The following is a 24,325-nucleotide window of genomic DNA, read 5'->3' on the forward strand; positions in this document are numbered from 1 at the left end:
CAGCGTACTCAGGACAAATTGTACAATACCTTTTGGGGTCCAATTTCACCCGTTACTCTTGGGAAGATGAAAAGATTTGGATCTGAAGTAATTTTTTTGTGAAAAAGTTAAATGTTCATTTTTTTTTAAACATTCCAAAAATTCCTGTGAAGTACCAGAAGGGTTAATAAACTTCTTGAATGTGGTTTTCCGCATCTTGAGGGGTGCAGTTTTTAGAATGGTGTTACTTTTGGGTATTTTCTATCATACAGGCCCCTCAAAGTGATATGGTCCCTAAAAAAAAAAGTGTTGTAAAAATAAGAAATCTCTGGTGAAATTTTAACCCTTATAACTCCCTAACAAAAAAAATTTGGTTCCAAAATTGTGCTGATGTAAAGTAGATATGTGGGAAATGTTACTTATTAAATATTTTGTGTGACATATTGTTAGAGCTGGCAGAACGCACCAAATAATGTAAAGGAACCTATAAGGTGCGTTCGCAGCCTGGGGTCCACCGTGCAGAGATATTACCAGCTGCTCGGTAATGGCGGACTGTATATGGCGGTATAATAGAAACACACAAGGGTTATCGTCACCCGGTTTGTAAGGAGATGGACCCTGTTGCATCAATGAGCTGCAATACCACAGAATGAACGCTAGCGTTCAGTCACAGGACTCTGCTCCAAAGACACAGGGTTAGAGTCCCTCTAGACCCTCTAGCGCTCGGCATCGCATCTGTGGTGCCGGGGAGAGCTAAATAATAGATTTAGCGCACAGAGTGCGCGCAGTGCTGCTCCGGCGGACCCCACTAACTGCCCTAACTAGGAACTGGAAAGCACACTAGCTGAACACAACGACGCACTGGCGAACACTGCTAAATTGACGCTGTAGGATCGTGCCTCGTGCTGGATGGCACTTAACTGGCACTAGACAGCTCCAAACACCCAACCACATACAACGACGCTAAGGAAGGGGATGATTAGGAGCTTTCACTAGATAATATACACACATCCACACACACACAATTTCAGTGTATACTAGCACTTGGCCATGCAAACCTTTTATAGTTGCAGCCTTACGGGACCTAACCAGTCCAATCGGAGCCGCTTGAGGACCTGGGCATGTGACCCCGACTTCCAATGAGAGATTGTCCCATGGGCATGCTCAGTAGGCAAAAAGCAGGACTTAGTCCCAGGAATGTCTGCTCGCTGCTGACTAATGCCGGTTACAATAGCTGGACCTGGTACAACAGCAGTAACCAGACGCAAAGCATCAGCTTGAGCAAGATGCTGGGACAGACGTCTCTGCTGAACAGACTCCTATGTGTCTGGGGAAGAATGGAAGACCACAGAGGACATGGTTCGAGATTCCCCCTGTGCGGCGGCGGGAACTCGACACTTAACACATATCTGTGTGATTTAAGGGCCTGAAAATTCAAAATTGGAAAATTGCGAAATGATCCAAATTTTCTCCAAATTTCTAATATTTTCACAAATAAATGCAAGTTATATCAAATAAATTTTGCCACTATCGTGAAGTACAATATGTCACGAGAAAACATTGACAGAATCACTGGGATCCGTTGAAGCGTTCCAGAGTTATAACCTCATAAAGGGACAGTGGTCAGAATTGTAAAAATCGGCCTGGTCATTAACATGCAAACCACCCTTGGGGGTAAAGGGGTTAATATTTTTAAAAACTTTTTTTTTTACTTTTTGCATGCTTCAATAGTCTCCATGGGAGACTAGAAGCTGCGATAACCCAATTGGGCTCTGCTACACACAGATAGCCTATATGTAGCAGAAATGCTCACTTGCTATGAGCGCTGACCACCAGGCAGCACTCCTAGAAATCTGGCAATGACAACCATAGAGGTCTGCTGGAGATCTCTGGCTGTCATGCCGACCCATCGGCGACCTGCGATCATGTGACGGGGTCACAGATGGGTGGGATTAGTGACTTACTTCCGGCGCGATCACATTAAATGCCGTTGTCAGACATTGACAGCAGCATTTAATGGGTTAACATCCGCAAGTGGATAGCAATTCCACCAACAGCTGACATGTGCTGGGAAAGATGTGGGCTCAGCGCCAGAGCCCACAACAAGGGGAGGGACACGACGTTCGCAGTACTAGTACGGCGTATGTCATGAAGCCTTGTTCTACAGTGTTGTGCTTTTATGACCCTGTAAAATGATGGTTGCATACAATATCATTTTGTACACACACAAGTATTTTATATCCAATAAAGGTAGTGCCAATCTGATAGGTCATATTATCATGATGCTGGTTAGTTTACCTTTTTGAGGAATATAACATGTAAAAATATAGTTTTAAGATAAAATCAGATAAAACAGACACCCACCAATCATATACAAAGACATGACATAGTACTGAATAGATTATAATAAAATGTGCTGCAAAACCAGTGTTACATTGGTGACAGTAATATGTTTTATAGTTTTTCCCCCTTTTAGAGCCATAAAATCTATTTAGATACTTGCCATTTCATCTTGTTTGCATTTATGCATTGAAACAGGTACTTACCCTAAAAAGAGTGATCCAGTAATTCTGGCAATGTTTCCTAAAGAAAAATAAGAGCAAATGGCACATTATGATTGTAATAACATATACCACTTTCTTCAGACTACAGGACACATTTTACCAGGGTTGGACTGGGACTGAAGTTACACCCAGAGAACAGGGGAGTAGTAGTGTACCGTAATACACCAACCAGACTAGCAAGGTAATACGAACAGGAATAATTAAAAATACCAAACATACAAATATACTCACACAGAAAACAAAGGAATGCATCGGGGAGTGTAGGATGGGGTTAAACTAAAGTAGGAGAAGAAAGGGAATTATCACACACTCAAAACAGATAAATGCACCAAATGACTTCTCCAATAATAACCACCATCAACCTCCAGCCATACAGGAAAAGCTAACTCTGACAATGAATGCTAGCCAGGGACTAGATTATATATAGCTGAGCCTTAACACAGGAAAGCTTCCAGGAGCTCTCAATTGAGCAGATTAATCTCTGATAAAAGAAACTCACACTGCTTAATATGAAGGTGAAGTGCTTCTAAACAGTGCAGGAGTAGGAGAAATCAGAGGCTGCGGCCTTCTGGCTTTCTGTCCAAAGAAAAAAACGATATCGGCCCCTTAAAAGACGATAACAAGATAATCGTAGAGGAAAAACCAAAAGCCGAGATATTAAACAGGCACTTTTCATCAATGATTGTCTGTTCCAGTGATCTTTCATCAAGGCAAAAATCAAAGTTCGCCAACTGTATAACTAGTTTAACACAAGAAGTACGCCTGCATCTGAGCAATATAAACATCGACAAATCCCCCGGCCCGGATGGCATTCATTCATGGATACTGAGGGAATTGAACTCAGTAATTGACAGACTGCTGTATCTCGTTTTCTTAGACTCTCTTGTAACAGGGGTGGTGCCACAGGATTGGAGGATGGCTCATGTGGTCCTGATATTTAAGAAAAGTAAGAAGGTGAATCCAGGTAGCTATCATCCGGTAAGTCTGACATAAGAAATGTGCAAAGTTTTTGAGGGCATCAAAAGAGATGACCTGCAGAAATGTATTAGGAGAATAATATAATAAAATGACAACCAGCACGGATTCATGAAGGATAAGTCATGTCTAATTAACATGTTACGTTTCTATGAGGTAAATGAAAATCTGGATGTTGGTAATGTGGCTGATGTGATTTATCTTGACTTTGCAAAAGGATTTGATACTGTACTACATAACAGTGTTATACTGAAGCTACAGAAGCAAGGACTGGGGGAAACTACATGGAGATGGGTAAAGAATTGGCTAAATGACAGGAAACAAAAATATTTAGAATTGAGAGTCCTCAGTGGTTGATACCTTTTAATGGCTAACTGAAAAGATGGTAACAAATTGCAAGCTTTCGAGACTACATACGTCTCTTCATCAGGCAAAGACTAAAACAAATTCTGAAGAATCACATATTTATGCACAACGAACATAGTATAGAAAAAAAAAAAAAAAAAAGGGAGAGGGGAAAAAAACCATCGATAGGCCAGGTGACATGAAGCAGAAAAACAGTTACGTCCATAAATATTGGACCAATTCTTAGATAAGGATTGTTTTATTGTCCTGTGATTAGGGTCTGGTTCTGTTGTGATAACCCCACATGGTCTGATGGGCAAGTTCATTAGTTGATGTAAAAAGACATAAATCCGTGTGACACATTCATTCCTGCATTTAGAGTGTCAAAGGTCGTCATCAGTTTATATTCCCAGACTCTCCTGTCTTTCTGCGATTTGAAGTTACCCTTTAATAGAAGTAATTTCATGTCCATAATGTTATGATTTGGGAGACAGAAATGTATTGCCACAGGTATATCCATTCTTTTTTCTCTTATTGTATGGCGATGAGAGTTCATCCTTGTTCTCAGTTTCTGCCCTGTCTCCCCTACATACAGACCCCCAGTTGGACATTTAGTACAAATGATTAAATACACCACATTAGAAGTGACGCAGCTGAATGTACCTGGTATCTTGTAGGGATGGAGCGCTATTTGCCTCCTGGAGCTATGATTTTCCTAGGATAGTTTGCGAGCTCCATATACAGAGCCCCTAAGTGCTAGGAGAGCAAAATCCCCCTTCAAGTGACCCCATTTTGGAAATTACATTACTTTGGCAATTTATCTATAGGTGTAGTGACGATTTTGATTCCATGGGTGTTTCCAGAAACAAGCAGCAGTGGATGTTGCTGAGTGAAAATTGCAAACTGCCATTGTAGTGACCAATATGTTGTAGTGACCCGTATATTATGCCCAGCTCATGCTTCTTGAGACACGCACCCGTAAATTAGGAGGGCTCTCATTGCAACAGAAATGCCAAATAGTTGAACGCTAAATGTGGTTTAGGCATACTGAGACTCATAAGGGAGGGGGCATTTGCATTTTGGAGCACAGAATTTGCTGGATTTCTTTTGGGGGACGAGGAGCCGTAGCACTTTTCAATAACCTTTGTACTACCAGTAACATGGAAGCCTCCTATATTTCTATTGACAGATGATGGGCCTGAGTGACAACTTGCGTTTTTTGGGGACTTTGAAGCATTTATTGAGAACATTTCATATAACATTTGGGATCACTTTTATCCTGCACTCTACGCTGAGCACTTTCTTTGGGGGTTTCCATCTAAATGCTCGAGTGATATAATTCAGATGATACCGCAAAGAATCCATTCACTAGAATCAGGTAGCAGAGTTAGTTACTCTGGACTCAGTCTTGCTTAAGTTCAGCAGTGTCCATCTTTTCAGAAGTGCTAAAAACTGTGACTGACTGCACATTTATGCACGCCTAAAAAGATGGATACTGCCGGATCATAGGACAGATGGCGTCCACAGTGCCTCCATCTGTCTCATTATAAGGAATCTTCTGTTGGGGGTCTGAATCATGTATGTCATAGACTTACGCGGAAACCCCAGAGTAAGGCTAGTTTCACACTAGCGTTTTGAGGAGCTGCGGACATTTTCCATGAAGCCCCGCCCTCGGCCGCTAGCTTCGCCTACTTCTGCATGCGGCAGGTAGTGCCGCTGTATGCGGATGCTTCCACATGCATAGTTTTTGACGATGCGGAGAAAAAAAATTGCTACAAGCTGCGTTCAACGCTCGTCGCCGCATCATCAAAACGATGCACGTACCTAATGTTAAAGATAGGTACGCATGCCGCATGCAGAACTAGACGGAGCTAGCGGAGGAGGTGTGGCCGAGGGCGAGGCTTCACGGAGGAAGTCCGCAGCCCTCCGCAGCTCCTCAAAACGCTAGTGTGAAACTAGCCTAAGCGCTCAGCGAAGAGCACAGGATAGATAACTGTGAGCCGAGCCTTACTGCAATCTTTGGGAGGCAGAATGAAAAAAATTCAACAGCAGGTGAAGAATTCTTTTTTTTTTTCAAATTTTATGCCATTCCTCATGCGGTGTAAGTTATTAGAGGACTTGATTCTTTGGGTCGATGCGATTACAGGGATACCAGATTTCTAACGTCTTTTTACATTTGGTTGCTGTCACACACTAAAAGACAATTTATTTATTTTTTTAGCAAAAACTAGTTTTTCCATCTCCAAGATAGATAGCTATAATTTTTCCAAATTTCTGGTGATAGAGTCATGTGATGGCTTGATTATTGCTAGAAAAGATGACTGGGTTTTTTTTTTAATCATTTTCGGACACATTACATATTTTTATCGCCTTCTATTCCGATTTTTGGAAGACACAATGAACAAAAAAGCAGCAATTCAGGAACAGGGTTTTTTTGGCTTTTTTTATGCTGTTACGCATGTGGTAGAATTTATAAAGCGGGTTTATGCTTCGTATCCATACGATTACAGCGATACCATATTAATTTTTTTTGTATTTTAGCGCTTTTTGCAATAAAAATGATTTTATAGAAAAAAGAAATATTTTTGCATCGCTTTATTCTGAGGGATGTAACTTATATTTTCTCCTGATAGAGCTGAATGGTGTCTTGTACTTCACGGGACAAGATGACATTTTCAGCCATACCATTTTTTTTCATTCCTCTTTTTCATCACTTTTTATTTCGCTTTTGGTTAGGTGATAAAAACTTATGAAAATGCATATTTTTTTGCCACGCTTTTTATTTAATCTTTTTACGCCTTTCACTGAAGGGGTAAACTGTTGGGGCAGTTTTATAGGTCGGGTCATTGCAGACATGGCGATACCAAATATGTGTACTTTTTTGTTTCTCAAAAAGTATTTAATTATGGGTGCTATATACACTGGGTACAGAAAGTATTCAGACCTCTTAAATTTTTCACTCTTTGTTTCATTGCAGCCATTTGGTAAATTCAAAAAAGTTCATTTTTTTCTCATTAATGTACACTCTGCACCCCATCTTGACTGAAAGAAAAGAGAAATGTAATTTTTGCAAATAAATTAAAAAAGAAAAACTGAAATATCATTTGGTAGTAAGTATTCAAACCCTGTGCTCAGTATTGAGTAGAAGCACGCTTTTGAGCCAGTACAGCCATGAGTCTTCTTGGGAATGACGCAACAAGTTTTTCACACCTGGAGTTGAGGATCCTCTGCCATTATCTTGTTGGAAGGTGAACCTTCGGCCAAGTCTGAGGTCCAGAGCACTCTGGAAGAGGTTTTCATCCAGGATATCCTTGTACTTGGCCGTATTTATGTTTCCTTCAATGACAACCAGTCGTCCTGTCCCTGCAGCTGAAAAACACCCCATAGCATGATGCTGCAGCCACCACCACTGTTGGGATTGTATTAAGCAGTTGCTGAGCAGTACCTGGTTTTCTCCACACATAGAGCTAAGAATTATCACCAAAAAGGTCTGTCTTTGTCTCATCAGACCAGAGAATCTTATTTCTCAAAGTCTAGGAGTCCTTCATGTGTTTTTAGCAAACTCTATGCGGGTTTTCATATGTCTTGCACTGAGGAAAGGCTTCCTCTGCCATTAAGGCCCGACTGGTGGAGGGCTGCAGGGATAGTTGACTTTGTGGAACTTTCTCCTATCTCCCTACTGCATCTCTAGAGCTCAGTCACAGGAATCTTGCGGTTCTTCTTTACCTCTCTCACCAAGGCTCTTCTCCCATTATTGCTCAGTTTGGCTGGATGGACAGGTCTATGAAGACTACTGGTGGTCTCACACTTCTTCCATTTAAGGATTATGGAGGCCACTGTGCTCTTGGGGCTAAAGTTAGGGTTGGGGCTAAAGTTAGGGTTAGGGCTACAGTTAGGGTTGGGGCAAGAGTTAGGGTTAGGGCTAACGTTAGGGTTGGGGCTACAGTTAGGGTTAGGGTTGGGGCTACAGTTAGGGATACAGTTAGGGTTAGGGTTGGGGCTACAGTTAGGGTTAGGGTTGGGGCAACAGTTAGGGTTAGGGTTGGGGCAACAGTTAGGGTTAGGGTTGGGGCTAAAGTTAGGGTTGGGGTTGGGGCTAAAGTTAGGGTTGGGGCTACAGTTAGGGTTAGGGTTGGGGCTGAAGTAAGGGTTAGAGTTGGGGCTAAAGTTAGGGTTGGGGCTAAAGTTAGGGTTGGGGCAACAGTTAGGGTTGGGGCTACAGTTAGGGTTGGGGCTACAGTTAGGGTTGGGGCTACAGTTAGGGTTGGGGCTACAGTTAGGGTTGGGGCTACAGTTAGGGTTAGGGTTGGGGCTAAGGTTAGGGTTGGGGCTAAAGTTAGGGTTAGGGCTAAAGTTAGGGTTAGGATTGGGGCTAAAGTTAGGGTTTGGATTACATTTACGGTTGGGATTAGGGTTAGGGGTGTGTCAGGTTTAGGGGTGTGGTAAGGGTTATGGTTGGGATTAGTGTTACGGGTGTGTTGGAGTTAGGGGTGTGGTTAGGGTTGGGATTAGGGTTAGGAGTGTGTTGGGGTTAGGGATGTGGTTGGGATTAGGGTTAGGGGCATGTGCTGGTTAGGGGTGTGGTTCGGGTAATTGTTAGGGTTGGGAATAGGGTTAGGGGTGTGTTTGGGTTAGGGTTTCAGTTAGAATTGGGGGGTTTCCACTGTTTAGGCACATCAGGGGCTCTCCAAATGCAACATGGCGTCCGATCTCAATTCCAGCCAATTCTGCGTTGAAAAAGTAAAACAGTGCCCCTTCCCTTCCAAGCTCTCCTGTGCGCCAAAACAGGGGTTTACCCCAACATATGGGGTATCACCATACTCAGGACAAATTGTACAACAAAGTTTGGGGTCCAATTTCTCTGGTTACCCTTGGGAAAAAAAAAATTGGGGGGGCTAAAAAATCATTTTTGTGGGAATAAAAATGATTTTTTTATTTTCCCAGCTCTACGTTATAAAATGTAGAGAAACACTTGGGGGTTCAAAGTTCTCACAACACATCTAGATAAGTTATTTGGGGGGTCTAGTTTCCTATATGGGGTCCCTGGTGGGGGGTTTCTACTGCTTAGGTACTGTACATCAGGGCCTCTGCAAACGCAATGTGACGCCTGCAGACCATTCCATCTAAGCTCCTTCCCTTCCGAGCTCTGCCATGTTCCCAAATGGTGGTTCCCCCCACATACGGAGTATCAGCATACTCAGGACAAATTGGACCACAACTTTTGGGGTCAAATTTCTCCTGTTACCCTTGGGAAAATACAAAACTGGAGGCTAAAAAATAACTTTTGTGGAAATTTTTTTTTTATTTTCATGGCTCTGCGTTATAAACTGTAGTGAAACACTTGGGGGTTCAAAGTGCTCACCACACATCTAGATAAATTCCTTAGGGGGTCGACTTTCCAAAATGGTGTCACTTGAAGGGGCTTTCAATGTTTAGGCATATCAGGGGCTCTTCAAATGCGACATGGCGTCCCATCTCAATTCCAGTCAATTTTGCATTGAAAAGTCAAACAGTGCTCCTTCCCTTCCGAGCTCTGCCATGCGCCCGAACAGTAGTTTACCCCCACATATGGGGTATCAGCGTACTCAGGACAAATTGCACAACAACTTTTGGGGTCCAATTTCTTCTGTTACTCTTGGGAAAATAAAAAATTGGGGGTGAAAATATCATTTTTGTGAAAAAATATGATTTTTTATTTTTATGGCTCTACATTATAAACTTCTGTGAATTACTTGGTGGGTCAAAGTGCTCACCACACATCTAGATAAGTTCCTTAAGGGGTCTACTTTCCAAAATGGTGTCACTTGTGGGGGGTTTCAATGTTTAGGCACATCAGGGGCTCTCCAAACGTGACATGGTGTCCCTTCTCAATTCCAGTCAATTTTGCATTGAAAAGCCAAACAGCGCTCCTTCCCTTCTGAGCTCTGCCAAGCGCCCGAACAGTGGTTTACCCCCACAAATGGGGTATCAGCGTACTCAGGACAAATGGCACAGTAACTTTTGGGATCCAATTTCTTCTTTTACTCTTGGGAAAATAAAAAATTGGGGGCGAAAAGATCATTTTTGTGAAAAAATATGATTTTGTATTTTTACAGCTCTACATTATCAAATTCTGTGATGCACTTGATGGGTCAAAGTGCTCACCACACATCTAGGTAAGTTCCTAGGGGGTCTACTTTCCAAAATGGTGTCACTTGTGGGGGTTTCAATGTTTAGGCACATCAGGGGCTCTCCAAACCGGACATGGCATCCTATCTCAATTCCAGTCAATTTTGCATTGAAAAGTCAAATGGTGAGAGGCGTGGCTTGGGCATGGAGCTGTGAGCACACATCTCTCCTGAGCTCCAGCGTGCCTGAGGCCTCTGCAGCAATTATATAGCCACCATCAGCTCCACTCACCCACCGATGTTGAAGAGCAGGGTCAGGCTCCGCTTCCAGGCACCCAGGGAGCTCACAGCGGGTCCCACAGGCTCCAGTATCAGCAGGTACATGTCGGTGTCTGGAAGCGCGGGAAAGAGAGCAGCTCCTTCAGCCATGATGGAGGGGGGAAGTGCCTCCTCCTCCATGCAGCAGCACGCACAATGGAGCTCCCCACCTGGGACTGCAGGCACACGAGGGAATGGGGCCACAGCAGAGAAGGCACAGGAGAGAGGACGACTGACTGCTGCACCAGAGACCAGCCGCTCACCACAGAAGCTGACAGAAGGGAGCCGGGCACAGAGCAAGGGAGAGGTGAGAGATGCGACCTGCCCCTCCCCCCCTGGACAGACCGTGTCACAAGCTGAGCTGGCTGAGGACCTGTCTCCCCCTATACTGCACCCTTATCGGCTCAGGAAACTGAAATAGGCCCCCCACTACCACCAGGGAGACATGAGAGAGGGGCTTCTCCCAGCTTAGAGCCCCAGGACATTGTGCCCACCATCAATGCATCTCATAGCCTCCCCACACAGGCTCCTGGGCTCTGATGACTATATAACTGCCTCTGAGCTGAGAGCAGCTGAGTGCCTTCCCTACAAAGGCTGACATGAAGGGCTATATACAGCGTCTGGAGGCAGTGTGCAGGAGTGAAGTGGGGTCCCTTAAGGAGGACGTGTCCCTTCTTACCACCACTGTCTCTGCATTAGAAGCTAAAGTGGAGTCGCTTTCCTCACAATTGCAGAGTCAGCAGCAGCTTCTAGACCTACACTCGGAGACTTTCAATGTCGTCCTAGATATGCTGGAGGACTCTGAGAACAGGAACCGGAGGAATAATATCAGGCTCCGTGGGATCCCTGAGTCCGTAGCCCCACGTGATCTCTCCTTGGCCCTCCATGGCATTTTCAATTCTCTCTTAGGGAGGTCATCCACTGAACACATTGAAATTGACAGAGCCCACCGATCGCTAGGCCCAAAGAACCCCGATATATCTAAGCCAAGGGACGTCATCTGTAGGATTCACTACTTCCAAACTAAGGATGACATCATGCGTAAGGCGAGGGACCACGATGCTATTGACTTTAATGGGTCTGATGTCCTTCTCTTGTCTGACCTCTCACGCTTCACCCTGGCTAAACGGAGGGCTCAGCGCCCCCTCCTGGAGGTGCTGCGGGAAAATAAGATCCCCTACAGTTGGGGTTACCCATTTCAGTTACAAGTACGCAGTGATAAAGGATTGATAATTTTGAGATCCCCGTCAGATCTGCAGAACTTCACCGCTGCACTGGGCTTACCTATGGTCACACTGGGTGACTGGCCTCGCCTTACTGCGTCTGACCTACGGGGCCCACGCCGTGCTGGTAGCCCCCCCCGCCGGGTCGCTGAGAAAGAGGAAATGGGGCTCCCACCGAAGACGTGCCTCCGTTTCACATGCTGATGTCACTTGATCATCTAATTCAGACCTTATGATCACTACCGACCCTTTTCTCTTTGTGCTTTCTTGCCGCCTACATTGTTCTTCCGTGTTGCAGGGCTCCCACGGGGGGCTTGGTCGTGACTTTGCTTTAGATTGATTGGAGCCACATGTTTTGTAGCGGTGACATTTCTATTTGATTCTAGCAAAAGTGCATTTAAATAACAGAGTTTTTAGTAATACTGTTTTTTGATTAAAAAAATAGCACAAAAGCCATCCCACCGCGTCAAGGTAACTCTAATCAGGACCGTCCTATACTGTCTAATATTAAAACCTTACCATGTGTCAATGTTGACCTCAGTGTGAATAAGGGCAGACAAAGGGACTGGGCCCAACCAGTGAAACACCAGACTGAGGAAGCCTTATATAAAATCTCTAGCTCAGAAACAGGGAGGCCACACCCTGGCTTGCACAGAATGCAGACACGAACTAGACACAGATATAGGCCTGCGTATTGAAGCCCTCAGAGACAGACACAACCTGGCAGCTCAGTAGCAAATACTAACTGAGGGAAACAGTTTGCTCAGGCGTCCTCCAATGGGTGAGGACGTCTTAAGAATCAGAGGCCTCTAGGCCATTGGCTGGGGACACCATAGGGAGGTGCACACAGTCTCAATAAGAATCTGGATTTGCCAATGCCGCCTCCCTATGCACACAGCCAGGAAGTGTACAGAGTAAGCGGCCTTGAAGCACGCGGCATGGAGTCGGCAGCAGACAGATCTCACAGCATGGCACAGGGTGAGTGAGTTGATGTAACAGGCAGGTGGGGGATGGAAGGCCATGTAGTAATGCCGGCAGGGTTGTTACAGTGGCACTATAGAGTCAAAGTCCTTTTTTTCTCTGAATAGGCAATTTGCATATTAAATTTCCCAGAGGAGCATTGCACGGCGAACAAGCCTCCTTACCTTGACAAGCCAGAGCTGGTATGTCACTCTCCATAAGGAGAAACCTTACCCCTTAGACCCCAGTCCAGAGCCTCTCACCTAGCCAAATTAGTTCTCATGCTTCGCACTAACGAGGGCCAACAACCCGAAACACCGTGTCTGCGAATTGAGACACTGATTTGGCTTTTATCCTAAGTCATATTGCACGACTCGTTAAAGGGTTGATTGTGACTTGTAGGATCGCTACTTCCAACAGGTGGCGCTATTGAGTTTGTCCTCTTTTTCTCTGAAGAGGCAATTTGCATATAATCATCAATAGTATAAATATCACAATTTGATTTAAACATTAAGTTCATGATAAAGTGTAATGAAGACAGGCAAAACAGCACAAAAAATTGTGAGAAAAATATATAAAGAAAAAACATGATGTCTGAACGATGGCTAATAGAAAAGCCATAATTAGAGCAATGCTGTAGAAACTTCTTAATCAAGGTGAGACACCATGCAATATTTAACCAGCCATGATTATAAAAGGGCGTATGCCTAGAAAAAGCAGCATAAAAAAGAAAATGTAGGAAGAGCCTCACCATGTGGTAAATGTAGCGCTGTTAGGGTATGTGCACACGTTGCGGATTTTGCTGCGGATTTTTCCGCAGCGGATTTGGAAAATCCGCAGTGCAAAACCACTGTGGTTTTCACTGCGGATTTTCACGCGGTTTCTTCTGCGGATTCCTCTGCGGGTTTTCAACTGCACTTTCCTATTGGTGCAGGTTGAAAACCGCTGCGGAATCCGCAGAAAGAAGTGACATGCTACTTCTTTTTTTCCGCAGCGTTTCCGCACGGAATTTTCCGCAGCATGTGCACAGCGGTTTTTTTTCCCATAGGTTTACATGGTACTGTAAACTTTGGGAAAACTGCTGCGGATCCGCAGCGTCAAATCCGCTGCGGATCCGCAGCAAAATCCGCAGCGTGTGCACATAGCCTTTTGGATAAAGGAAAAAGTCCTTTTTTTGCTGATCCGATCGCAGTCATTTTGGATATTGTATTCCTATTGCTTTGATTTTTTTCAGTTATTTTTTCATAGACTCTATTGAGTTGCTCCTTTTTTTCATTTTTATTCTATTTTGTAATTATAAAAAGACATTTTGGAAATCTTTCTCTACTTTACAGTTTTGGATTACTGCCTACTAATACGGATGTACGGCACTCTAAACTTGCAGAGGTTTTTGGAGACCCTCATTGTGATGTACCTGCTTGCTTTTAATTGAATTAACTCATGGCACGCCTTGGAAAAATTTGTTCTCAAGAGCTAAGAACTTGGTGGGATAGGAACACCTTAAACACTTAAGAATTTAAAAAAAATTCCAACCTATAGCTTCTCAGATGTTTTTCTTACACAATGGAACAGTATATTATCTGACTGTTCCATTTATCTGATGAAACTCATTATTAAGGAAGAGGAACCAAAACTCCAAACACTAAAAACACATGTCCATGTCTCAGGTATGTGTGGTAACAGTTTTCACACGTACCGCAGACACTGACTGTGTGTCCGTGTGACCAACACGTAGACATGTCCATTTTTCAACAGCAGCACGAGCCGCAAAACGTCCCTCACACGTGCACATGGATGACACACTGCTATGTCATCCATGTGACATGTCCCAGCACCTGAGAAGCAGCAGTACAGTAAGAGCTGTTCCCCGTCGTGGGTGCTGAAGATGGCTCTCATCATTTTCCCCTGCTTTGCCAGCGATCAGCGTGAGCAGGGGAGCATGATGACAGTTATATTCAAGTGATAAAAATGACAGCAAGTGACAATTTATGGGACTATTACTCCCATCAGCCTACACCTGCTTCCGCTAATAATAGTGACAGCAGGGGTGGCTGATGGGAGTATTCCTCACCGGCCGCCTGCGCTATAAATAAATAAATGAAAAACCTGGCATGGGTTCCCCTGTATTTTCTATAACCAGCCAGTCAAAACTAACAGCTGGGGCCTGCAACCCTCAGCTTTCAATGTTAGCAAGGCTGGTTATCATAAAAAGAGGGGTCCCCATGCTGTTTTTTAAATTATTTAAATAATTTAAAAAAGAAAAATCCTTGAGGTCCTCTACATTTTTGAGAACCAGCCTTGCTATAGCTGACAGCTGGTATTCTCAGTTGGGTAAGGGGCCATTGATATTGACCCCCCAGCCTAAAAATAGCAACCGGCAGCTGCCCAAAAAAGGTGCATTTATTTGATGCGCCAATTATGGCGTTTTGCCCAGCTCTTCCCACCTGCCCTTTAGAAGTCATAAGTGGGGTTCATATTTGTGGGGTTGATGTCATATTTGTATTGTCAGGTAACATCAAGCCCACGGATTAGTAATGGAGAGGCATCTATAAGACACCTATCCATTACTAATCCTATAGTTATATGGTAAATAGACACAGCTAGAATAAGGCTTCTTTTACACTTGCCATGATTTTGCGGCCCAAATAGATTTCTATGGGGCCGCAAAAATGGGCAGCAAAAATTCCATGGCTCGCCATGCGCCGTATGGCTGTGAGGGCCGTATTTGCGGCCGTGAAAAAAGATTGAGCCTTCTCAATCTTTTTCATGGCGTATGGACATGGCCCCCATTGAAAATCAATTTTCCGTTGTTTTTGCGATGCACCGTCACTTCTGGTTTTGCAGAAAGCCGTTTTTTTTTTTCCAATACTTCTTCCATTGTATTAGAAAACTGAAAAACGGCGATCCACAAGTTTTTTGCGGTCTGTTATTGCGGTAGACCGCCTTTTTTGTGGCGATATGGCCTGCAAAAAAGCCCGAAATAACGGGCAGCAAAAAACACGGCAAGTGTAAAAGTAGCCTAAAGTATTTTATTAGAAATGAAACAAAACACACTTTTCTATTTTTATTTAAAAATAACAAACACAGTTATACTCACTTAATGCCAAATTCCACTGAATCCCTCGTCTCCTGTAATAAAACAAAAATAAAAAAAAATATCCCTCATCTGTCAGTCATTCTGTCCCACATCATAATCCATGTCTGAGGGAATAATAGTTTTCAACCTGCCAAGAAGCTACTGTCCAGCCTGAGAATCACTGGTTAATGAGCTGCTGCGAGTGACATCATCGTGTTTATCACTGGTTAAACAGGCTGCGTTCTCAGCAGGGATGAACTGCAGTGACCTCAGCACCGTGGGAAAAAGTCAATGATGAGGTCACCGCAGTTCGGCTAAGTGACTCAACAGCAGATAACCATGAGAATTTCTCACCGTGATCTGCGGTGAAGTCACTGAGCTTGAACTGCGGTGACCTCTACTCTGGAGGAGCTGCAAAGATCCACAGCTGAGTTGGGAGAATCTGTCCACAAGACATAAAAGAGTGGCAAGAAGAAAGCTATTTTTGATAGCAACCTTAAGAAGTCCCAGTTTCAGTTTTCAAAAAGCCATGTACTGAAGATACCTAGCATATGGAAGAAGTTGCTTTGGTCAGATGAGACCAAAGTAAAACATTTGGGCTAAATGCCAACGTTATGTGTGGTGGAAAAATAACATTGCACATCACCTTGAAAACACTATCCCTATCGTCAAACTCGTGTGTGCAGCATCATGCTGCGGGGATGCTTTTCTACAGAAGGGAAAGCTGGTTCGAGTTGATGGAAAGATGGATGGACAGGGAAATCCTGGAGGAAAACCTTTTAAAGGCTGCAAAAGACTAGACACTGGGGTAGATTTACCTTCCTGAAGGACAAGGATCCTAAACATATTGCTAGAGCCTACAATGGAATGCTTTGGATCAAAACATTCATATTCAAAACAGACTTTTGTAGGTGAAGACAATGCTATTGTACTTGATTTTTGTGAACTGACAATTACTTATTCTACATCTGATGGATAATAATAGGTCTACTGCTTTAACGGCTCTTTGCTAGGATATTGCTGTGAGGTAGCTTAGGTCAGAGATGAAATAAAGACTAGTGTGAGGGATTACAATGTAAGTATAGCACTGAAGAATATACGCTGGAGCTGTTGGAAGTAAAAATACAGAAGAAATTGAACTTACTGATTTTTTTCCAGCTGCGGTCATGTCTTGATGCCTCCCCAGGTGTAGACATTTTTCTACAACAGATGAGACAATATGCTGCTACCGACATTTTACCTGCACAGAAAAAAAATGCAATACATAAAACATATCTAAAAAGAGTATTGATGTAAAGTGCATAAATGCATAAGTGCATAAATGTTGCAATAAAGTGTACAATAATTTTTTTTACATATATACCGTAAATACTAATGTTATGGCATCAAGGTATTTTGTAAAGGTCAACCAGCAACATGCTGTGTAGTTGTATTAACCGAAAGACTCAGAATTACAGAATTGGTGCCATACAATACTTCTGATTTTAGGCTATTTTTGTCATACAATAATTCTGATTTTAGGCTTTTTTTTTACTATTTACAAAATTATGCAGGCAATTATCTTGCCTGATATTTTAACTCAAAAGTTTTTTATTGAATTTTATAAAGATTACCACAACGAAAAAAACAACAACAACCAGACAAACACTGCTCTCCACTCCCCAACCTTAAGAAACATTATTCATGCGTTATTTATACATCTTGGCTCTGCAAAACCAGTATAATTGGATGAAAAAATATTTGAACATGGCAAGAGTAGTCAAACCAATTACATATAGCTTATCAAAACACTAATAACATTTTTATTAATTTTCAAAGAAGTTTAATTTGAGGCATCATATAAACATAGCTCAAAGCAAGCTGAGGTGAAATTTCCTCAATTCCCTAGATGTCGAACCAGAGCCATCATTTCTTGTCAAATTTAGAGATAGCATCTTTTTTTAGGTATATGTCTTTTTCCAAATGTATTAACCAGTTAACTTTATCAATAAATTCTGATATCATAGGCTCCTGATTAGCTATCCATTTTTGGGCTATCAATTTTCTTGCCATATATAACATACGTGCCACCGCAATTTTGCCGTACTCATCAATAGACAGATCTTCAACATATCCCAGTATACATACTAATGGTGTAAGCTCTACATCAACTGAATAAACCCTATTAATCATTGCTACAACACTCCTCCAAAAGGACGCCAAGTTAGGAAAGTTCCACATCATATGAAACATATCTGCTATGTTAGTTTCTTTCTCACTTCATTGGGGGACACAGGTAACCATGGGTGTATGCTGCTTTCACTAGGAGGCTGACACTATGAAAATAAAAAAGGATAACTCCTCCCCGGCAGTATACACCCTCCGACAGGCAGCAGGCAACTCAGTTTTTGCTTAGTGTCTGTAGGAGGCGGACCTGGATCTAACACCAGATCCGCTTTAGTTTTCCTTACAGGGTTTTGGTACCGTATATACTTGAGTATAAGCCGACCCGAGTATAAGGCCTCTTTCACACTTCAGTTTTTTGGCGTCAGTCTAAAACCGCCAGTTTCCTCAAATAACGGATCCGTCATTTTTTTTTGGCGGATCAGTTATTTTCCCATAGACTTGCATTGGCGACGGATTGTGACGGATGGTCGTCATTTCCATCCGTCATGCGACGGATCCGTCGAAATTTGGCGGACGTTGTCTAGATATAGACGGACATTGAAACGTTTTTTGTCAACGCCGAAATGACGGTTCGCAGCGAATCCGTCGCGTCCGTCATTCCATAGAATGGCCGCCTATGGGCGACGGATCCGTCGCGACCGTCATTTCGGCAGATCCGTCGCCCCAATCCGTTTTTTCAATTGCGCATGCTCCAAAAAGTAGATACTTTTCCCAGACAACCCCCAAGTAACGGATCCGTCAAAAAAACGGATCCGTTGGAACCGTTTTCTCAACAATTGTGACGGATCCGTCGATCCGTCACTATGTCGGAAGTGACTGACGCCAAACAACTGAAGTGTGAAAGAAGCCTAAGCCGACCCCCCTAATTTGCCACAAAAAACTGGGAAAACTTATTGACTCGAGTATAAGCCTAGGGTGGAAAATGCAGCAGCTACCGGTGAATTTCAAAATTAAAAATAGATGCTCCATACTGTTCATTATGGCCCCATAGATGCTCCACATAAAGCTGTGCCATATATAATGCTCTGCACCGGTCAGTATAGCCCCATAGACGCTCCACATAAAGCTGCCCCATATATAATGCTCTGCACAGTTCATTATGGCCCCATAGATGCCCCATAGAAAGCTGTGCCATATACAATGCTCTGCACCTTTGATTATGGCCCCATAGATGCTCCATAGAAAGCTGTGCCATATACAATGCTCTGCACCTTTGATTATGGCCCCATAGATGCTCCATAGAAAGCTGTGCCATATAAAATGCTCTGCACCTTTGATTATGGCCCCATAGAAAGCTGTGCCATATACAATGCCCTGCACCTTTGATTATGGCCCCATAGAAAGCTGTGCCATATACAATGCTCTGCACCTTTGATTATGGCCCCATAGATGCTCCATAGAAAGCTGTGCCATATACAATGCTCTGCACCTTTGATTATGGCCCCATAGATGCTCCATAGAAAGCTGTGCCATACACAATGCTCTGCACCTTTGATTATGGCCCCATAGATGCTCCATAGAAAGCTGTGCCATATAAAATGCTCTGCACCTTTGATTATGGCCCCATAGATAGCTGTGCCATATACAATGCTCTGCACCTTTGATTATGGCCCCATAGAGAGCTGTGCCATATACAATGCTCTGCACCTTTGATTATGGCCCCATAGATAGCTGTGCCATACACAATGCTCTGCACCTTTGATTATGGCCCCATAGATAGCTGTGCCATACACAATGCTCTGCACCTTTGATTATGGCCCCATAGATAGCTGTGCCATATACAATGCTCTGCACCTTTGATTATGGCCCCATAGATAGCTGTGCCATATACAATGCCCTGCACCTTTGATTATGGCCCCATAGATGCTCCACATAAAGCTGTGCCATATATATAATGCTCTGCACCGTTGCCCCATAGATACTCCACATAAATTTGTGCAATATACAATGCTGCTGCTGCTGCAATAAAAAAAAAAACAACACATACTCACCTCTCTTGCTTGCAGCTCCTCAGCGTCCCGTCTCGGCGTCTCTCCGTCCGCACTGACTGATCAGGCAGAGGGCGGCGCGCACACTATATGCGTCATCGCGCCCTCTGACCTGTCAGAACAAGAGGACGGGAAGACAGAGCGGCGCTCGGCGTGTGGAACGCGGACAGGTAACTATGACATAATTACCTGCTCCCGGCGTCCCTGGCTCCTTCTCCCGGACAGCTGGACTCCGGGTGCCGCAGCCTCTTCCTCTGTCAGCGGTCACCGTTACCGCTGATTAGAGGAATGAATTTGCGGCTCCACCCCTATGGGAGTGGAGTCCATATTCATTTCTCTAATGAGCGGTCCCACGTGACCGCTGAACAGGGGAAGACCTGCGGCACCCGGAGACCGTGGGACGGGCAGGGGGAGCGCCAGGAGCCCCGGAAGCAGGTAAGTGTGCCTCAGCGCCCTCTCCCCCTCACCCGCCAACCCTGCCGCCGACCGTGACTCGAGTATAAGCCGAGAGGGGCACTTTCAGCCCAAAAATTTGGGCTGAAAATCTCGGCTTATACTCGAGTATATACGGTATGTGTTATTAATCATGTGCACTTTCTTTTTCAGATGTTTTCTTCAGGGTAACAGGGCGCAGTTTTCTCACCCTGTTTTCCCTACATTAAGCGACCGAGAGAGCAGTGTGGTATCACCCACATCGCACCCTCTCGGAACCGCTGGGCAGGACTTAGTCCCCTGTCACTCTTATGGGTGCTTCAGGGTGACTTTCTTGGTGGCCAGTCCTTGCCCTGTCTCTCCTCATTCCTCTCCTCTGTCCCCCTTTTGTATAAGGGGTTGACGTCGTCTTCTACGCCGTGGCAGGAAGGAGGATCCACTCTTCCAGGACCCTTCTTACTATCCAAGGGATCCTGATGTTATCCTCGTCAACAATGGATTCAGGTAGAGGATCTTCAATACATCCGTCCGTCGCCCCTTCCCCCCCACCTCCCCCTCTCTCAGTCCCTGCATCGTCGCTTCCTCAATCTACATGCAGAGGCACTTAGCTTTATTATCCTCAGCGCTCCTTCCTGCAGCACTCATCGCTGCACGGGCACACCATTACTAGGTACAGCACTAGGGGTTCCTAGACCATCAGGTGCTCTTTTATTTAAATCTCGCGACGTTTTTTCTCAGCACGTGTTTTTTTCTACCTCTCCCTTTTCGGCAATATCTGCCCCGGAAGGCCGCGCCCTTTCCTCTTCCTATCTTGCAGCCCAGCACTGGTATTAGCCGCACTCCGGCGGGCGACGCCCCCCTTTTCTCTGCCGTCCTATCAGGCGCTTGGTTTCCCTTTGGCCGGCCACGCCCCTCTTGTCGGTGCGTTCTCTGCACGATCAGGCATTCACAGCCCGCGCTCTCCCGGCCAGCTACCTCCATTGCATACCCAGGAAGACCCTTCCATAGGTGGGGGACACAGTGTACCTGTGCTGTTCGCCAGGTCTGTATATTTTTGTTATTCTCTATCCTCCATACGCCTGCTGGCACATTGCTTCAGGTGCCTTTTTCACTCTACCTATGCCCAACCCCGCAGGGGCCACTTTTGTGAACTCTGTTTTTGGGCTCCCTCTTGTGGTCACAACTGGTACTGTGTGAGTGCTGTCTTTGGGCTCCCTCTGGTGGTTCTTTGTGTCATTCTGCAGGTCTGAGGCTGATCAGCTGTCTCGTTATCTGTTAGCTGGTTTCCTATTTAGTTCACCTGGACTCTCAGTTGTTGCCTGCTGTCAATGTCTTCAGTGCTATTTTGGAGCTCTCCTGCAGTCCTTCCTTATCAGTCTCTTCAAGAGAAGCTAAGTTTTGCTTGGTTCATTTTTTGACCATCAGTGGTCATATGCTTCTTGGTTTATTTTTGTTTCTTGCCCAGCTTGCTAATATGTGATTTCCTTGCTTGCTGGTAGCTCTAGGGGGCTGAGTTTCTCCCCTCACACCGTTAGTTGGTGTGGGGGTTCTTGTATTCTCAGCGTGGATATTTTGCATAGGGTTTTTTACTGACCGCACAGTTCCCTATCTGTCTTCTGCTATCTAGTATTAGCGGGCCTCATTTGCTGAATCTGTTTTCATTTCTACGTTTGTGTTTTCCCCTTACCTCACCGTTATTATTTGTTGGGGGCTTCCTATATCTTTGGGGTGATTTCTCTTGAGGCAAGTGAGGTCTTACTTTCCCTCCAGGAGTAGATAGTTTCTCAGGCTGCGTCGAGACGTCCAGGATTTTAGGCACGTTCACCGGCTACCTTTAGTGTTTTGGTTAGGATCAGGTTTGCGGTCAGTCCAGTTTCCACCTCCCTAGAGCTCGTGTCTATGTTCATAAACTTAGCTAGTCCGTTTTGTGATCCTCAGCCACTAGGATCATAACAGTACAGCAGGCCAAAAAGTGTTTAATGCATCGCAGAAGTGGGATAAGAGAAGACCTGAGTACAATTTTTTTTTTCCTCTCTATCTTTGCTGCAATCTGTCCAGCTTCTCTCATCCCCTTAATCTCTGGGTGGTTTTGTGTTCAGCTGCAGACATGGATATTCAGAGTCTGACTTCTAGTGTGGATCATCTTGCTGCAAGGGTGCAAAGCATTCAGGATTTTGTTGTTCATAGCCCTATGTCAGAGCCAAAAATACCTATTCCTGAGTTGTTTTCTGGAGATAGATCTAGGTTTCTGAATTTTAAGAATAATTGTAAATTATTTCTATCTTTGAGACCTCGTTCCTCTGGTGATTCCGCTCAGCAAGTTAAAATTGTTATCTCCTTGTTACGTGGCGACCCTCAAGATTGGGCTTTCTCTCTGGTGCCAGGAGATCCTGCATTGCTTAATGTGGATGCGTTTTTTCTGGCACTTGGACTGCTTTATGAGGAACCTAATCTTGAGAACCAGGCAGAAAAGGCCTTGCTGGCTCTCTCCCAGGGCCAGGATGAAGCTGAGGTGTATTGTCAAAAATTTCGGAAATGGTCGGTGCTTACTCAATGGAATGAGTGTGCCCTGGCTGCAAATTTCAGAGAAGGTCTTTCTGAAGCCATTAAGAATGTTATGGTGGGGTTCCCCACGCCTGCAAGTCTGAATGACTCAATGGCTTTGGACATTCAGATTGATCGGCGTTTGCGGGAGCGCAAATCTGCGCACCATCTGGAGGTGTTTTCTGAACAGAGACCTGAGTCTATGCAATGTGACCGAGTTCTGACCAGAATTGAGCGGCAAAATCATAGACGTCAAAATGGGTTGTGCTTTTACTGTGGTGATTCAACTCATGTTATCTCAGCATGCTCTAAGCGCGTTAAAAAAAATCGCTAAACCTGTCACCATTGGTACTATACAGCCTAAATTCATTTTGTCTGTTACTTTAATTTGTTCTTTGTCATCCTACTCGGTTATGGCTTTTGTGGATTCAGGTGCTGCCCTGAATCTGATGGATTTGTCGTTTGCCAGGCGCTGTGGTTTTGTCCTGGAGCCTTTGGAATTCCCTATTCCACTGAGGGGAATTGATGCTACACCATTGGCTGAGAATAAGCCTCAATATTGGACTCAAGTGACCATGTGCATGACTCCTGTGCATCAGGAGGTGATTCGCTTTCTTGTGCTGCATAATTTGCATGATGTTGTCGTGTTGGGTCTGCCATGGCTGCAGGCCCATAATCCAGTTCTGGATTGGAAAGCTATGTCTGTGTCAAGTTGGAGTTGCCAGGGGATTCATGGCGATGCTCCTTTGGCATCAATTGCTTCTTCCACTCCTTCTGAGGTCCCTGAGTTTTTGTCGGACTACCAGGATGTATTTGATGAGCCCAGATCCGGTGCCCTGCCTCCTCACAGGGATTGTGATTGTGCTATAAATTTGATTCCTGGTAGTAAGTTCCCTAAGGGACGACTTTTTAATTTGTCTGTACCAGAACATGCCGCAATGCGGAGCTATATAAAGGAGTCTTTAGAGAAGGGACATATTCGGACGTCCTCCTCCCCTCTTGGTGCAGGATTCTTTTTTTGTGGCCAAGAAGGATGGTTCCCTGAGACCTTGTATAGATTATCGTCTTCTAAATAAAATCACGGTCAAATTTCAGTATCCTTTGCCATTGTTGTCTGATCTGTTTGCTCGGATTAAGGGGTCCAGTTGGTTCACCAAGATAGATCTTCGTGGTGCGCATAACCTTGTGCGCATTAAGCAGGGGGATGAATGGAAAACAGCATTTAATACGCCCGAAGGCCATTTTGAGTACTTGGTGATGCCTTTTGGACTCTCTAATGCTCCTTCTGTGTTCCAGTCCTTCATGCATGACATCTTCCGAGAATATCTGGATAAATTTATGATTGTGTATCTGGATGACATTTTGGTCTTTTCTGAGGACTGGGAGTCCCATGTGAAGCAGGTCAGGATGGTATTTCAGGTCCTGCGTGCTAATGCCTTATTTGTGAAGGGCTCAAAATGTCTCTTCGGAGTACAGAAGGTTTCCTTTTTGGGTTTTATTTTTTCTCCTCCTACTATTGAGATGGACCCAGTCAAGGTCCAGGCTATTCATGACTGGACTCAGCCTACCTCTGTTAAGAGTCTTCAGAAGTTCTTGGGTTTTGCTAATTTTTACCATCGCTTCATTGCTAATTTTTCTGGCGTGGTTA

General features: G+C 44.3%; 1 protein-coding gene across 1 annotated transcript in view; it reads right to left on the reverse strand.

The window, feature by feature from the left end:
- The window catches only part of SERAC1 (serine active site containing 1), a 398,196-nt gene that overhangs the window by 298,673 nt on the left and 75,198 nt on the right, over positions 1-24,325 (reverse strand). Inside the window, exons 2-3 of the mRNA XM_077283287.1 lie at positions 16,692-16,787; positions 2,526-2,562 (exon numbers count right to left, since the gene is read on the reverse strand). Coding sequence (XP_077139402.1) covers positions 2,526-2,562; positions 16,692-16,782 — 128 coding nt within the window. The 5' untranslated portion in view covers positions 16,783-16,787. The remainder of the gene's footprint in view (positions 1-2,525; positions 2,563-16,691; positions 16,788-24,325) is intronic.

The sequence above is a fragment of the Ranitomeya variabilis genome, chromosome 2 (assembly GCF_051348905.1).
Source record: "Ranitomeya variabilis isolate aRanVar5 chromosome 2, aRanVar5.hap1, whole genome shotgun sequence".
Lineage (NCBI taxonomy): Eukaryota > Metazoa > Chordata > Amphibia > Anura > Dendrobatidae > Ranitomeya > Ranitomeya variabilis.